Below are 17,870 nucleotides of genomic sequence, written 5' to 3'. Positions count from 1 at the left end.
AGATAGATAATTTCTTAACCAGATACAAATTTGGAATAACGAACAAAAAGATATAGGAGATATAGGAGTGGTTATTCGTAAATCGTTTAAAAATTAGAAATTGCTTTATAGAATGAAGGTTTGTTTTACGTGGAACGTTTAAAAACGTGTGTAACTGTACGATACAATGAACAGTGTTGGGAATAAATGGTTATAGAGTGTTTACGTTTGTCGTTTGTTATTAATTATTTCGTATGCATCGAATCTGTGTAAAGAACTTCGCCTTTACAGTGATAGTCATAGCTTAAGATTTCTTTCGGGGACTTAATCGCAACTAGATCAATGTTGCAAGGAAAATGAAATAATAATATTATTATACCAATATGTAGAATATTACCCCAATTACCGTGTTAGTGGCACATTTATACATGCAGAAAATTTATGGATAAAGTAATCAGTGTTATTTATCATATCCATTGACGGTGTAAATTGTTACTTTAAGCATAAATAAGTGAACATTCTACTTCGGATACTATGTCCAAGCAAAATCATTAAGAAATAAATTATTAAATTAATTCAGTTCAGAGGTTGACTATCACAAATTAATTCAGCTCAGAGGTTTGACTAGCACTGATTAATTCAGCAGCGAAAAAAGTTACACCGACGCAAGTTGATATAACTTATTAATACTAGTCATACGTCAAAGGTATTTCCTATAGAACGTTCCTATAGACGTTTCCTATAGACTTGTTTCAGTATTGCTGCGATTCTAGATTTACTGGTTTCCAAGAGTGCTTTGCAATTAACGTTAAATTATAGGAATTTTCGCTGTGGAGAGATACGCATCGTACAAAATCGCACATCCAGTGAGAAATAGTTATGCTATCTGACAATTTATAGTATTATGTTTTAATAAAATGATTTGTTAAAATGATCGTTAAATTACGTTTATCGAGCAGTTATTTGTTTTTAATTTCTATTTAAATTTCTACAACAGGTGTTAATTGCAAGTATTTATAACAGAATGCCTGATTTTATGCGTTTATGGCGTGCACGTCTATGAAAAATATGCTAAACCTATTCAGAGTATAGAAAATGTATGAAACATATTTTACATAAATTTTCTATATTTATTACACTCTATTTATATTCTATACTATTTAATATTATTAATCGATATTACTTCATACGTGTACCCACAGTTTAACATTACGTAAAAAAAAACGTATATTTTCAACACTATCATTATTAGCTATTCTAGCCAAGCAAATTCGACATCGTTTTTGTCCTTGCGCTCCCAGTATACCTCGAGCAAAAATAAAACTAGACATCGGATTCATTTCAAACTACAGCTGTCTTGTGTGTTATTATTTATTCCATAATTATTTGTAAATAGATACAAATAATAAATGGAATATTCTAAAAAATAAAAATTTATATATATGGGTTGGGAGAAGTCGACGCTGAGATATGCGATTTTTACCCACGAAAAGGGCGATGTCTTTATTCGACCGATCTATTATGGCAATTCCCTTTGTCCCTGAGAACTTGGGCCCTTCCCTGGTCCGGATGTCTCGGGCTGGTTCCGGATCTCAGATAACCAGGCCCCTCGAGGCGTTTCAAACGGAGCCTCGCTCTACTTATTCCATGCTTGAAAAATATCAACTGAATATGGTGAGAAAGATTCTTTTGTTCTTTCTTCATATGCATTAACCTTGTAGCTCCGTTACGCATTAATTTTCGATTATACGCGGCATCATAAGAAATAATAACGGTGCACAATCTGTAAACCGATAAGATATTATATCGTTAAACTACGACGTAAATATTAACAGGAAAACATCCAACTCCAATTATATCTCTATTTCCTTTTTTTTTTTTTTCTTCGAGCATATTATTTTCTAAACGATAATTTCGATATTAGAGCTAGTAAGAAGCGTCTGAAGAAGTATCTGTATCTCAAAAGTAAACTATATTGAATTCAAATTTTTGAAAGCTAATATTTTAGATAGTAATAGGAAATATATAATTTCAGTTGAGTAACACACGTATTCGTTACATATTTACAAAATAATGAAAAAAGATATCTTAATATATTAAAATAGAATAAAATACCCTAGTATATTACAGTTACTATATTCTGTTTGCGATACAGATCTTTATTTTCTACACAGAGGTAACGAAATTGTACTTTCCTATTAGAGATAATGAATGTTTCGGAAAGAGAAGAAAAGAATCATTGAACTAAATGTAACTAACAATATTTGGAATTGTTTTGCATAACAGACAGTATTAATAGCAAACAAATAGAAAATAGTCAACTGGTAAAAAATGTGCATAATTACGAATGTTGCATGAATAGCACAATGATAAATTTATTAGCATAATACTACAAGAAAATGTAACGGATATATAAATACAACTCAAAAGTTCATTTCTTGCTAGTGAAAAAGATACGTAATAGGATAATTGTTCAAATCGTAACGAATAATCTCATTTATTTTGTATATATATAGCTTTAAAACAATTACAATTTTAACGAAAAGAAGATAGTAAACGATTATTGATCAGTGGTTAACAATCACGTTTGCTTAGTATTATAAATTCAATTGTACCATGTGACAGCTCCAAAGATTACTAATCAAAAAGTCGAAAGGTAAAATAAATAATGGAATATATGCAATTGAAACAATATCATCCTTTAAGAAAAATAACGCCAAATTAATATACCTCTAATATCGATTTTTTGAGTATTAAAGATCATTGTCCAAACAAAGAAAGACCAATATTTGAAAATTACAATAATTTATAGACCACTAACGCGTAATGCGATACAATTAAGTCGGAAAAGGGAATCCATGTAAGTGGTATCATTTTTTAATCCTAAAGGTGAGGCCTTGAAACCTGCAAAAACGTAGGTTCTGACAGGGCCCCAAGATGAAACGCGACGTTGCCAATTTTAACCTGCTACTCGTTGCCGGCAACGTCGCAAGCAAACTATCGATTCCAGATCTACAATTTCTCGCGAGCCCCTCTGGGTCACTCGAGCACGTTTCCGTGGCATGCTACCTGACTACAAAAACTATTTATATCCATCACCGAAAGTTACAAAGTGCAATGAAAAATCCTCGAGTGTTCATCTAGAGAGGAGAAACACGTCTTGTTTCGTTTTGAATTTCTTGCCCCCCCCAGAAGTTCATAAAGCATTCTATTAATACCAAACAATGCAACTAAACGTTATACGCTCTAAAAGAAAACAGGAAAGTTCAGTAAGTGGGGTGTTGAAGACACACAGTTACTTTTGGGGTTACTGGAAGGCCACGGGAGTCGTAGAAGATAAACACTAATAGCGAGAGGGTAAAACGAAGCAGAGAATGGACGAGGGGAGATGCAATGCCAAATATAACCAGAGCAATACGAATATGCTTGTACTTCATTTTCCTGTTCGTGTTATATAAGACGTTTACTTCAATTTCTATATACAGTGGGTGTAGAATGTATTCAGATACCGATCAATTTCCTAAAAAACTTTTGTGTGAAATTGTAGTTTCTTCGCTTCTTTATTTATAATCAATGATATTTTACATATTCTCGGAAATCTCTACAATAGATATAGTCCAAACAACAGTTATTAGTTTATATAATTTGCGAAATTAACAAGAAAATACGAAAAATTGGTAGAAATGTGGAAACAATAAATATTCATAGTTGTTAGAATATAGTATAAGAGTTGCAGCAATTATAAAATCAAAATGAAATCCCACGAAGTATTAATTATTTATAAATTAATATAAATTTCATGTGTTTTTTTTTAATGAAGTTTTGAAAATTTAACATTTGTGCGAATACTTATTGCTTCTATATTTCTATCCATTTTCTCTTGTTAATTTTGCAACTTATATAAATAACTAATTTTTTTTTATACTGCATCTATTCTAGACATTTCCAAGAATCTGTAAAATGTTATTGTTTATAAAAAATAAGTTAATAAATTACAATTTTACACGGTTTTTTTGGAAATTGATCGGTGTACGAATACTTTCTACACCCATTGTATATGTACGCGATAAATTTATACTCGGTGTATTTGATAACATAATTTTGTAAGTGAATGTTCCTCATAGCGTTCGTTTCACTCTTTTTCAAATTTCTTTACTATAATACAAAATTACATGGAAAATAAAGAAGAGTATGAAAAATATTCGGTACCGTTATTTGTGCATGTTGCATACTTCAAAGAAAAACGAGGACACCCACGTTTAACAACTATTAAACAAGGTCACTGAACGGTATACTCGCTCCATTCGATTCGATACTACTGAACGGTGCTCGAACCAGGTTAAACGATTTGAAAATATTTTTAACATGAAATATTCAATTGGAAAATGCTTCTCAATATATTATCATAAAACGTAGATCATAACGGGAGTACGAACCTGATTCAAAACGAATCGCTACAATTACTCTATCTATACTGTGTGAAGAATTGTGTAAATTAAGTAAATAAAACAAGAAAACAAACTACTTTTAGTGTTCTTAAACCTCTGAAATACTTGTAAATGAAATATTATTTACTTTTCGGCACTTTTTATTATTGTGTAAAAATAAATAATTTTTCAAATGTTTTTATTTCATCAACAATACTGGCCATTCTTGTTTTACAAATAAACAGAATTGAATGGTTTATATTTCAAAAAATATTCTTCATTAAATCGGTTCGATGAGAGGTCCGTTCGTTGATAGAATAAAAGACGTTCGTACAAGCCGTAAAAATACGACAGAGAAACAGGAAAATGTTGAGGTCAAGTTATGGGCTTCGGGCAGTCAATGTTTTCGGGACGTCTCGTACACGCCACCTTCCCGAGCTCAGCGCCTTAGCCAGTGAAAGTCAGTCGCGTATTCTATGTGGCGAAGAGCCCTTGGATAACATACGACTTGTACGTGTGCACGTACCGTACACGTATGCTCACGTACCTTTGTACATGTACATCCTGGCATTATGCAGAGCCATGCATACACTGCATTGTTGTGTAAGTATTACACATACTTGACGCATTATAAACTATTCGAACCGATAGCGAGTACCGGATGGTTCTGTCTCGTGTCATACTGGGAACTACTACAAACTCCAGAAACTTTAAGAACGGAGACGTAGTAGACGTGATCCCTATACAAAATCAGAGATGAGAAAATTTCTTATCCACATGAAAATCTTTGATAATTGTATACGAATTTTTGCAAAATTCCGAATAACGTGTAAAAGAAACGCCAAGTTCTATTTTATGTTGAAGGAATGAAAATTGATCGGTACGTGTAACCGTTCACTCGAATAAACCGTGCTTATTCGTCATTTATTCTTCGAATATATTTTTAATACTAATAGAATAACTAAGAAAAATATATCGAGAAAGAGTGTTTCGCGTGAGTGTCCGAAAATAAATGATCAAAGTAAAATTTAAACATATTTTCATAAATTTGGTTATCGGAAGCTTGCTTTTGTTTCTGTGATGTCAAGTAACGAGTCACTGTTTAAATTCGATTTTTCATCGTACACTCGCGATTTTCTACCTGTGCTATAATAAAGACATCGAATACGGTACACCGAACTGTTACAAGTTATATCATTCTCACGTGTGACTAGAATTTTCTAAAAACATGTAAATTTTGTTGACACTTTAAAAGAAAGACGTCTAGTACGAGATGTTCGGGATGGTGAACGAACGACCAACTAATGTGCGAGTTCGCAGAACGATGATCGAAGCAAGTATACGGAGTGTTCCGTTTACCAAGTTGCCAACTCAGTCGGCTTTTGCTGTGCGAGAGGGCAAAAGATGCGACGTTGCCGGTACCAACAACACGTAAACGACCGGCGCAGAAACGGCAACGTCGCAGAACGAGAGACACGCTGCGAGACACGAAGGAGAAGGCAACCGTAGTCGTTTCGGTCTGAAACGCAATGCCGGCCACTTGCCAGATACCGTACCACGCACCCAGGGTCGATGGATGAAGAAATTTGGCGGTTTCAACTCCTTCGCGCAGGTGTTCTCAGGCAAGACCTCGACACGTCTTCGATCCCCAAACCGTTTTGTGACAAATGGTTTGGAAGAAACCTGGGAGCTCGAGGGATTTACAACCAGTGTTTAAGCGACTATTGTCAAATATTTCTATATTCGAACACTTCCAAGACTCAAATATTCGACGCACATAATTCGAATAAAAAATTACTATTTTATCAGTCTTCATGAATAAAACAATTAGCATTACAGGCAATTGTTTACCTTTATTCGATATTAAATTTTGCAATTCTTACTTTGGATCCGATTCAATAATAATTTGTGAAATATGAATAAATGTAAATAACGTTAAAGGTAACAGACTGCTGTTTAACATTTGAAAGTGACACGTAATTTCCAACAAGAATTATTTAACCATAATAGTACTGAAATGCAAGAAAATGTTCGTGTGATTCAGAGATGCTGATAGAATCCTCACACTACTAGTGTACAGCAATTATTTAAAAAAATTCAAAATTTATTGTTTCATTTTATGCAACTAGTAATTTGGTCGTATATTTCACGCAACACATCTTTGTTCTAATTATAAAGTTCCAGGACTTTAGCAGACCAATAAATTAAAAGAAATCCAATAATACGTTAAAGATGAAAATAAAATTTTATTAACATTTCAACTTTTCCTCTTGGCCTATAGGGTTCGCACAATGTAATTAGCCACGGTCCGACAACATAACGCGTCAAGGGAGCTACTTTCCAAATAACTGAGCAATTTTCGACCCTATGCATCCAATTCATATTAAAGCTGATAGTGCCTAAAAAGCTCTTACACCATTTAAAAAAAATAATTTCAATTCGTCAAGACCTCGTAGCTATTTCAAAAAGCCCTAATAGAAGAATTTACTCCATTTATATTGTAAATATACTAATAATAAATATTTGCTTTTGTAAAAATTTAATCAAAAATATTTTTTTACCTGAATCTTTAACTATGTGTTACTGAGCTTCGTGAAGAATAATAGAATTCTTTTCAAATAAAAATATTAAACAAAAATTCACAGAAATGAATACGTCATAATGTTTGTCGACGTAACATGTTAGTATTACTTTAATTTAAGGAATTAATTAAACAACACAATGTTTGTATAAATAAATACAAATATTTACGGTGTACATTATTAATATAATCGAAGTCATTGAAAGAAATAAACTTTGTTTAATTTTTTTTATATAGTACATATATGAAATTTCTTTAAACTATTTTTTCAAAATTAAACAAAAATAATGAATAGTCACATATAAGAAGCCTTTCTATAACAGGTAAACTTTGGCCAAAACCTTGAAATAAACAAGCTTCTTGAATTTGCATTTAATTACTAACAAGAAGTAATTGCTGTTCGTGACTTTTTTTAATTTTCAAAGTTATGTACGAATAACAAAATAACCATCTTGAAATTTATTTTCATTTGAGACACAACCCGGCGAAAAAAATGGGGAACATAATCGCCGGTACATGGGAGAAAAAGTCGCGCAAGGCATCGAAGTTGTCCTCTGTGCACATAGAGAGTATGTAACTTGGATACATATTTGTGACAGCTCGTATATCATCGTAGCTGCACCAACACACCAAAATACGTGTGACTGGAGGTTGTTGAAGAGTCGAAGGTTTTCGGATGGGTGACGTCGAGTGGAAGACGGCGGACGAGGCGCAAGAGGGAAGGTGGGGTGAAGATGGGGTGCAGGGGCGCGGTAGGGTATGGGGTGGGGAGAGATGGGCAGAGTGAGGCTGGGAGAAGGGGAGGTGGTCGACCACGCGCGATCAATATAACAAAATACGCCGGCAACCCGCTCTCACACATATATGTACGCGTGCGCGCTCACACGTACATCCTCAAAGCATTCTGTCAATACATCGACCCACACATACGCATAAATTGTAAATATAATCTAAACATGCCCAGGCTCAAGTCCGCGTATGCGTGTATGAAAACGACGTGTACCCTTATCTCCGTGTGAACATAAATTACAAACGCAATACGTGCACATATTACTTCTCCGCAACCATATATGTATGCAGAATGAGCCGCAGAAATGGGCAAAATTCTGATCTAAATATAAAAGTAACGAATGAAAAGTAAACAACTTTGAATCCATTATTTGGAGATATATTTATTACTATAGACAATTTTTAGTAATTATCCATTTTATGAAAAAAATTCTGCCAATCTTAGACGTTATTAAGATGGTTTCTAACGAAAGTTCACTTATCTTGAAACTGGAATCAACCTTTATTTTCTAAATAGTGCCACAAAGTTTGTCTAAACTTAACAATTCAGTAAAATAACATTCTGTATTTTTTGTTTGTTTATTTACTAAAAATACTTTAGGCACTGAATCAGTAAATTTCGAAATAATAACGAATGCTGTCATAGAAACACATTCATTTGTTTACAATTTCTGTTTGAAAGAGAGTGCGTCAACCTTTGTGCATCGAGAAGAACCAACTCGTGGATTCTATTTCACACATAAATGAATTTACAAGTAAATTATTAAAATTTGGTTTAATGGATTTCATAATCGTTAAAACAAATTCTATCCATACTATTTTTATATTAGAGATATATAATATAATAATAAAGAAGAATAAAATAATAAAAAAATATGTCGTTTTAAAACGTGTCATTGTTTTTATCCACCCTGTATAAGAGTATACTTGGCAGATACTGTTTTATTTCGTGCATAGTGTGCACAGAGAAATTTAGATGTGCCTTATGTACCAATGCGAGTAAGCGCAAGAGAAATGTACACATAAAAATATGACGACTGCGCGTTTCAAAAAACATTCAATCGAGTTCGATTTCGAATTCGAACTTTGTACATGCATAGATAAGAAGATGATTCACGTTTGGAATATTTGTCAGTTAAATTTTCAAGTACATTTCTTTACAATATCATTATTTTCGTAAAATTGATTTGAATTTTCTATTTTTATTACATACAAAGATATATTATTTGTTTAATTTTATTGTTATACGAATTCAATGAAATTTTATGAAAAGGTAATAACAAAGTTATTTCAAGATGTCAAAGTGAAAATAAATTTTAAATGAAATTTTATTTTCGGAACTGTGATTACTTAAATATAAATAAATTTAACAATGTTGAGATTTTCATAGCTTTGTATTTCACGAAATTAGAAAAAAATGTAAAACATGAACTCAACTAGTACTACGATTAGACAGCAAAAAAAGAATATAACGAGCGAGATGTATGCATATATTTTCAATATAAGAATTATGTAATTATATGTTACGGACGTTAAAATTATATAATAGATTAAAAATATTGACACTTGGCCATCATAGTTCTTAATGAATTGATAACGTCACAAATGCATTAAATTCAATTTCAAGGAAGTATTCCAAACTACGTACACCGTGCGTTTCGAGAAATGTGAGGTCAACGGCGTAACGACGCCACCCGCCATTTTAAGGACGAACGTTTAAGGCTGCAACACACGGTGGACGACCGTAAGAACGAAGCCAGTGTACAGACAAACAAAGTATCGCCAACTGGCACGTAAATGTAGCGCCGCTAACAATGCGAATATTTGCCAACGTGTGCGCTTTGAGAAGAAAAATTAATAGCACAATGAGGATTAGATTCTTTGCTGAAAACATCCCAAGTCCATGTTTCCTCCGACTAATTTTTTACTCTATTGCTAAAATCAGAGATGGATAGAATTCGAATTAAGATAAAATTAAAGATAAACTATCACTTATCCGTGACTCTTTGAACACAAATTTAAATTCAAATAACAAAATTAAATACTTTACAATGAAAAAACAAAAATTGCACTTCGTAAACATTTGAATATTCCGTGATTGAAAACTTTTGTTTCATGTCAAATATACGTTTTTTCTAATTCTAGTACGATTATCAATCCATAGAAATATCTTTCACATGTCTTGGTATATTTTTGTACCTTATGAAGATCATACATTTGAAACTCTATAGGGTTTCTAAACGTGAAAGATATTTTAAGGTAATTAATTAATTTTGATTTATTCGACCACTTTGTTCAGCAGATTAGGTACAAATAAAAATTCAAGAACTAGAATTGGATTATGCCAAAATGAAGTGTGAATAAGACTGTTTTACAATCTACCCTCACCTATCATAAATAGATAATTTTAAAAAATTGCGACTACATTCACGAATAACGAAAGAAACATCTAAATTATGACTTCAGTCATGCTCATAAGGAATACGGGAGTGTAGTACAGTAAAATTGTTACACAAAGTTTCATGTAATAAATATTAGCGTGAATTTAGAAATAATTCCGTTAATATACTGGATGAGAAAAGAGAAAATGTAATGTTTTTCAGTCTCATTACGCGTTGCTTATATTATAATATTACACGATACTTGTCTCGTTCCTTTATGAAAGTATCCGCGAATTGAGCGTCACTGTGCCACGTCACCGTTAGTTTTCACTTCTGTTTTCCTACTTCGGTCTCTGCTCTTTAACAAATCTACTTCCATTTTGTTGATGTATACGTATTTTTTTACACCATATATTTCTATATTATACACGCAAACGCGATCAGAGTATTAAAAGAAGTAGACATTCTTTTTATAGACGGAGCAGCTATGTGGAATTAATTTATAAATTTATATTTTTAATGTATTTCGATTAAAAGTTATATACAGTTAAGGCTTATACATAGGAAACAGTTGAAAAAGACGTATTTGTTATTTTAAATTATTTTAACATTTTCTTCAAAATCGAAAGTATACTACTTAAACAAAGTATTTTCAAACACTTGCAATTATTCGTTCATTTAAGATTTACAAAAAATACTGACAGTCCTATATTATCATATAAAAATATGTATAATTTCTTGTTATAAAGTTCAATAAACGAGTTGACTGAATTACATAAAAATTAAATACCCAAATATTGAAATAATGATGTTATGATTGAAACTTGCAATATTAGAATATCTTTTGCATCAAATAAGATGAAGATATATATTTACTTCACCTTCATTATTTCACAATTAAAATATTAGATCTGTGATTATTGTTAAACGTACTTCAGTAAAAATTATACTTTATTAAGAATATACTTGAAAAAGTACATTGTTAGGCTTTAGATGGTATTCCACTTGAAAACACTTGATAAAGCATTGTTAATATATACATATTTTTCAACTTTTTTCTATTTTACACGTGCGAATGGGAGCAGAATATTAAAAGTAGACGTTCTCTGTATAGGCAGAACAACTATATTCATACTCATATCATAGAATTAACTTATACATTTACGTTTTTAATGCATTTCGATTAAAAGCTATATGGATACAAGCCTCATACGAAGGAAACAGTTTTGAATTGTTAATCTATTATAGGAGTGAAACGATTATATCCAAATTTATTCTTGCAAAGTAAATATTCGTTTTTATCTCATTCAATGCTTCTTTTTCTAAATCCGTTCACGGATCCACGATTTGAGCGCCACTGTCGAACAATAACTTCGTGCCGCTGCGAGCTCTCAAAATGGCTGTCCTCAGCTATTATTACTTCGGGGAAAAAACAAATGACGGCGCGCTCACGCTACGAGGAGAGGAGAGACAGCCAAGGCTCTCTGTATATCGCACGCTTGTAAACGCGCGCACATTTACGTGTATGTGTAAAGTGTGAGGCGTGGGTGTGTACAGACGCGTTCAGAATCCTCGATCTACGTACAGAGTCAAAAACATCAAGTGCACCTTACGTGTTCCCTCGATTCCGGTTCTATCACACTGATAATATCGTTTCTTGATTCCTTCGCTACGCGAAACATAAACAAACCTATAAATAACGAACAAACCGCGCGACTTTCTTTTCTGTTTATTTACAGGTCACGAAACATTGTGTACACGGTATGTACATGTACTTTCTGTTCTGAATTAGCTGGCAGTTGAGATAAAGCCTGATCGACGAAGACGTTAGTACGACTGTACACGTAAAATTCTAGACGAAATGATCAGTGATGGGGTCAAGAGTTATCGAGTCTTAAAGGTAATTAAGTTGAAGAGGCCGTGTCTGGAATATTGTACGAAAGGTTTTATGTAATGTTATTATTAAACAGAAATTGTCAGTACGAGCACTACCGTTTCGAATATACATTTCGATATTTAATTTGAAATCTTCTTTAGTAGAGAAAAATGTAAACTAGAAACATCATATAAAAATTGGACCCAAACAGGCAACCATATAGTTACAATAATAGAAAATAGAATGTAAATTTACATGTAAACCATATGGTTAAAGTTAAACAATATCCTTAAACATTGCCGTACGACTTATTGAAAAATACTTTTGTAACATTTGTTACATAGGAACATTTTTAAATGTTTTATTAACTTTCGCTGGATTGTGTAAATATAAGCTGATGTTCTATTTTCTATTATTTTGGCTCTATTATTACCTATTCTATTTGTAGATTGTATTTTTCAATATTAGAGAAGGCTCGTTCTAATAATGTCTATTTACGTTTTTATAATTTAATTTTTCAACTCACGAGCATTGATTATGGCTTTCTTGCAAAAGTATTAGACTAGTTAGTTCTAATAATAATTTGATTCAAATAATATATAACAAATATAACTAATGTATAGGGATTTATATGCGATATTTATGCAATTGAACAGTTAAATTTGTATTTGTATAATGTACTTTGTTCTATAATTCAACTTTTAATTCCTATTCAAAGAATAAAAGGAAACCAGATGTGTTGTTTTTACTTGTTATTCAATATTTTCATTCATATCAGAATTTTGCTCATATTTGGTAGACATTCCAAAAAATCATGGAATACGTGAAATATTCTAAAATGTTAACACTTAAACTTATCGAATAGGGATATGTTTTGAAAGTAAAAAAAAACGTAATTGTAAAAAACAATGCGTCCACCACTTTTAAGAGCTATAAATATAGTATTACGAAAAAATGATATATAAACAGTTTCATGTGAGGAAGACCCCTTAAGAAAAAAGTTTGCGAGAATATCAAATTATTTCAACCATTTTAAATCAATTCAGTATTGCATCTGTATCGTATATATCTTTGTTTTTTCTCAGAATTTTAGATATTTTTGACTTTGTTTAATAATACCACAACTCAAAAATGTATTTTTACAATTTCTGCTGTCTGAGTGTTTATTTCGCCCTAACACGAAAAAGGCACGATAAATTTTGATAGGCGTATAGATTTCTCTTTGGTATGAAGAATAACAAAAAAATTTTTAAAGTTTGAACTTTGAAAGTTGTTTAACTTTTATTCGTCATTTGTAATTTTTGTGCAGACAAGAATTTTGCCCACCTTTAGGTACATTCGTCCTGGAAATTACCATTAACCGTTGACCGTACCCCAAATGCACAAAGGCATCCTAGACCCTGCTCATAAAATTATGCACTGGGATCGTGTTTCCTTTCCGAGAAAGTTACCATGAAACTACGATTCACGGTATATTAGCAATTTTTCAGTAAATTGAAAGGACTATAAATCTACTTCGACGTCTCAAGGTTTGCGTTTACATTTAACGTGGCCATCGTAAATGGAAAACTAAGCGTGTACTTTGCGTATTACTAGTTTCAAGGGAAATGTTTTCTGAAAAGAACCTTATCCAAAGTTGTGACAAAATTCTTCCTGTGAAATGTCTTAAAATTGTGTACACCCGTAGATCTACACGAATGTTATCGATACCCAGTGTTAATTTTGTCTTATGTAGAATTACTGTTATATAATTCATAAATTATTTTCTTGGTCTTGATCCTTGAAACAATTAAACTGTTGATTTTTTTGGTAATAACAGAATTCACAAATATTTTAAATAACAGTTAAAAATGTTTCGATTAAAAATGTCACAAACAAAAATTAATTTGTTTTATCTTAATAGGAGCATTTTTACCCGCAATGTTGCTAATTAAAAAATAAATGAATTATTCTTATCAATTAAAAAAAAAACTAATTTCACTAGACATTATTGAAAAATTTTGTGACTGTGGCTAGAATGGTAAAATGATTTTTTTGAACAATTACATTTGTTGAATAGAACAATTAGAAGTTTACAAGGAACTATTTTTAAATTGTATGTATCATATAACATAATTCCGACCTACAAGACTCTTATTATTGTACTTTTCTTTTCTTATAAAATTAAAATTTGATAAGTTAACAAGTATTTATGATGTAAAAACATTGTTGGTGAACTTCTAGGGAACTCCTTAATTCCATGTATGAAATTATGTTGTCCATATATTGGCAACAAAAGTGTTCGATTTTTATATTAAACATAAAAAAGAAATTTTTGTTTCTTTGGAAATATCGTTGAATTATTTCTGTTTAAGTTTCCCATTCTTGGTTACAAAAGGAAATTCAATTTTTTAACAAAAGTCTCACGAAGATAACTTCAACCATTCAAAAATCATTAATAGGAGTGAGAAGCCCTCATCTCTAGAGACTCTATGGAAAATTAATGACCACGTAGATCTTCAAATGTGTAAAATTGGAAGCCAATTCAAATGGGAAGTTTCTGTCGATTTAGAATATAGACGAAAGTAAAAAAAAATTATGTCTTTAAATAAAGACCTTATTTAACTAAAATTTGAACTCAATAAGAAATAATTGCTTTTCACCTTTTTAAAATTTGTTAAATGTCGAATAAAATTTCAAGTGAACCAAAGAGGTAATTTAGTCCACATCGAATAAGATCAATATTAAAAATCTCAACTTTCTATAAATCAACTGCTTTTGTTTTAAATAAAGAAGCTACTATTCGATACTATTATAGTATCGAACGTGGATTTAGTTGGCAAGAATAAATAACCGTTTATCTGCAATAATTTCTTTAATTTCGAAAATTGTATGAAAAACAATCTAACAAATTCTTTCGATTAAGATGCTTTGTTGTATTCTTCGTGTGTGTCCATGTGTCTGCATATGCATGCATAAGCACGCACACGCATGTACAGTTACGTAAGACGCCTTTTGTCGAAGGCATGTGGAAATAAATGATAAAAGAAAAACTCACCGTTTGAAATGCTCTCGTATGCGATCCTCTCGGATGTTTTCCGGCAGATTTCCAACCCACAGGTGACGTGTCTCTCTAACCATTTTGCTCCGAACTCTTCATTTGGGATCGGATGTTGTGGTATCGTTTGGCAGCACTGTACAACGACACACAACTTCGCCCGACGCTGATCTCACGGCACTCTCACCACACTACCCGATATATTCGATACCGCCAGCGCGGCTCGGTCGAGGAAAACCCTTTTTATCCTTTACTTCCCTATTTTACTTCTAATATTTCCCTCGTTTACGCGAGAAATCAATGGATATCCATGTGGGTAAACTCCGAACGACACAATTGATTTCCAAATTCGATTACACCGTATTTGAGAAGAACTCGATTCGATTCGATTCTCGAGCAACTCGCGACGTCACACACGACAAGACGAAGGGGAAACCGTTACGTGTATTCCACGGGGTGAAGGAAGAAGCTTCCTTCCCACTTCTCGACACTCTCGATTTATAATCACTGGGCAACAAACAGATTATCACTAGTCACTAGCCGGAAGGTAGTGACCCCAAGCAGGACGAGTGCTGTCGTCAGGGCAGCGCCGTGGAACGATCGGCCGATAGAAGAGGGTGGCAACCGAGCTCTCGCGATAAAATTTTTTTTGCGTCGCGACGCACGCCGACGACGAAGAGGAGGAGAAGCCTTGATAGCGGACACCACTGATGACAACGGCTACGAAGATCGGGACCGTTGCCGTACACCACATCGTATACCACTGGGGAATCGCGTATGAAGAAAGCCGATTTAATCACACGTCACACCGAGCACACCGAGCACACAACGCGCGGGCGATACATCCCACGCATATTCGTCGAGCAGAGAATCACCACTCGCGGTCGATCTACCGTAATTTTATATGCCTCGTTCCCGTGTCGTACCACCGACAAAGAGAGGCTATGGTACGCTGAAACTCTCCGGCGGTAACCCCACTGAAAACAATCGATCTACCGACGATAGAGAACCGTTGCCTTTTCTTCCTGTTAAAATTTCAACGCGCACGACACTACTTCTTTTTTTTCTCTCCCTCTCTCTCTCTCTCCTTTTCTCCTTTTCTTATCCACTTTAGCGTAGTCGCTTCCTATCACATCACTGAATTATACGTCGAATACGTATATATACATACAGATATATATAGATATATATTTTTGTTTCGAGTGAAAGCGAGTCGCGTCTTCTCTACCTTTCCTCGCGATCCAACGAAAAAACTTGTGTGTCACGTAAACGTGCGTTTATCGAAGAAAATTATAATCGTATCGGCAGAAACTTTCGATCGCTACGATGCACGTTTGTATATGTACGCCTTAAACGCACTCACTTCGTTCACTCGGGCCATGTAACGCGGATGGGAGCCGACTTCGCTCCTCCTCACTGCACTACACTACTCAGAGTGACGTCACCGTGGCGGGAGCGTAGTACGGCTCGCTGGCCAGTATCTCTGTTTGGCCCGGTGGTGGGGGAACAGCGCGCAGGGGAACGAAACGAGTCTACCACGAAGAAGCGGCGGGCGGCTTGCAATCGCGATCGTCGCCCGCCAGCCGGTGGAGTGTGTTCCACGAGTGGGGGAAACTTTTCGTGCGTCCCGGTGGGGAGAGCTGTGGGGGGGGGGGAAGGAGACTCGTTCGAATCGAAGCAAGGACAGGTAGGGGAGAACTCGGGACTCCCGGAGAGAAGGGATAACGGGTCGAACGAGCTAACCCGAACCCCCCCCCCAGCCGCGCTCGTCCCTTGCGAGCCAGTTCTCTATCTCTCTCGCCACGCTCTACCTCTCCTCCTGGCTCTTCCCGTCTCTTCCGATCGTCGCTCCTCCCCCCCTCTACACCTCTTAACGAATCACCCAGCGCCAGCGATGGCTCTGACACGATTACGTGTCCACGATGCTCGAACAATTCGATAACAAAGCAACCGATACAAGTGTAACTTGGATTTTCTAGCATTCGAGCATTTATTAAGTATCATGACGAAATTTACCATAATGCTTTGAAATAGTTAAATTAAATAAACAAGACAAAGAGAATTCGTGCGACCATAGTTAAAATATATTCTTCGAATGTTCCAATCCTATTTCTAGATTTTCGTTGGTCAAGTTCAATTCTAAACAATTCTAAAAGATCAACGTAAACTACATAAGACTACGTAAACTTTGAAAAATTCAAAGATTGTAAAAATAACAATATAAAGTGAAATTGAATAAGAAAATCGAAACCTAGAATAAAATCGTAGTAGCAAACGTAGCTAAACGTAGTAGCAACAACAATACTTTAATACGAACGAATAAAATTATAAGCTCTAGAAGCAGTCGATTAACTTTATTAAACGTTAAACGTTTTGAATTTTACTTTCGACCCTCTTCGATAACAATTCGCGAACCAGTTGTTGATTTAAATAATTAAAAAGGTTAACGAGGAGGATCCAAACAGTAGATTAAAACGTTTAACGTTCAATAAAGATAAACAATTGCTTTCATTGCAATTTTCACCACAAATATTAATAATTCAACTTAATAAAAACAAAGAAGTTATTTATTATAATTAGAGTAATTATCATTGTTCACTAAAGGTGGAGGTAGCTACATATACATATGTAAATAATTTTATTATTTTTTCATAAGTTCTGTATCATGTTGAAACGTAAATAGAGTAAAGCAAATTGGCCAAATATTTAGGTAATACCGGTATTTCATTCTTGTAAGAAAATGGGTTCGGAAATCTAAATAAAATGCTTGGTCAACTAATGACCAAGCATTTTATTTAGA

General features: G+C 33.7%; 1 protein-coding gene and 1 long non-coding RNA gene across 5 annotated transcripts in view; one reads left to right on the top strand and one right to left on the bottom strand.

Moving 5' to 3' along the window:
- Positions 1 to 16,512, bottom strand: part of LOC128891673 (protein split ends) — a 139,850-nt gene extending 123,338 nt beyond the window's left edge. For all 4 annotated transcript variants that reach the window (XM_054151343.1, XM_054151348.1, XM_054151345.1 and 1 more), the window contains exon 1: positions 15,071 to 16,512. In XM_054151343.1, coding sequence (XP_054007318.1) covers positions 15,071 to 15,153 — 83 coding nt within the window. In that variant the 5' untranslated portion in view covers positions 15,154 to 16,512. The remainder of the gene's footprint in view (positions 1 to 15,070) is intronic.
- Positions 1 to 17,870, top strand: part of LOC128891727 (uncharacterized) — a 190,111-nt gene that overhangs the window by 134,441 nt on the left and 37,800 nt on the right. The gene's annotated exons all lie outside the window — the stretch shown is intronic.

Source organism: Hylaeus anthracinus, unplaced genomic scaffold (assembly GCF_026225885.1).
Source record: "Hylaeus anthracinus isolate JK02 unplaced genomic scaffold, UHH_iyHylAnth1.0_haploid 12002, whole genome shotgun sequence".
NCBI lineage: Eukaryota > Metazoa > Arthropoda > Insecta > Hymenoptera > Colletidae > Hylaeus > Hylaeus anthracinus.
This window is presented reverse-complemented; position numbering and strand designations above follow the sequence as displayed.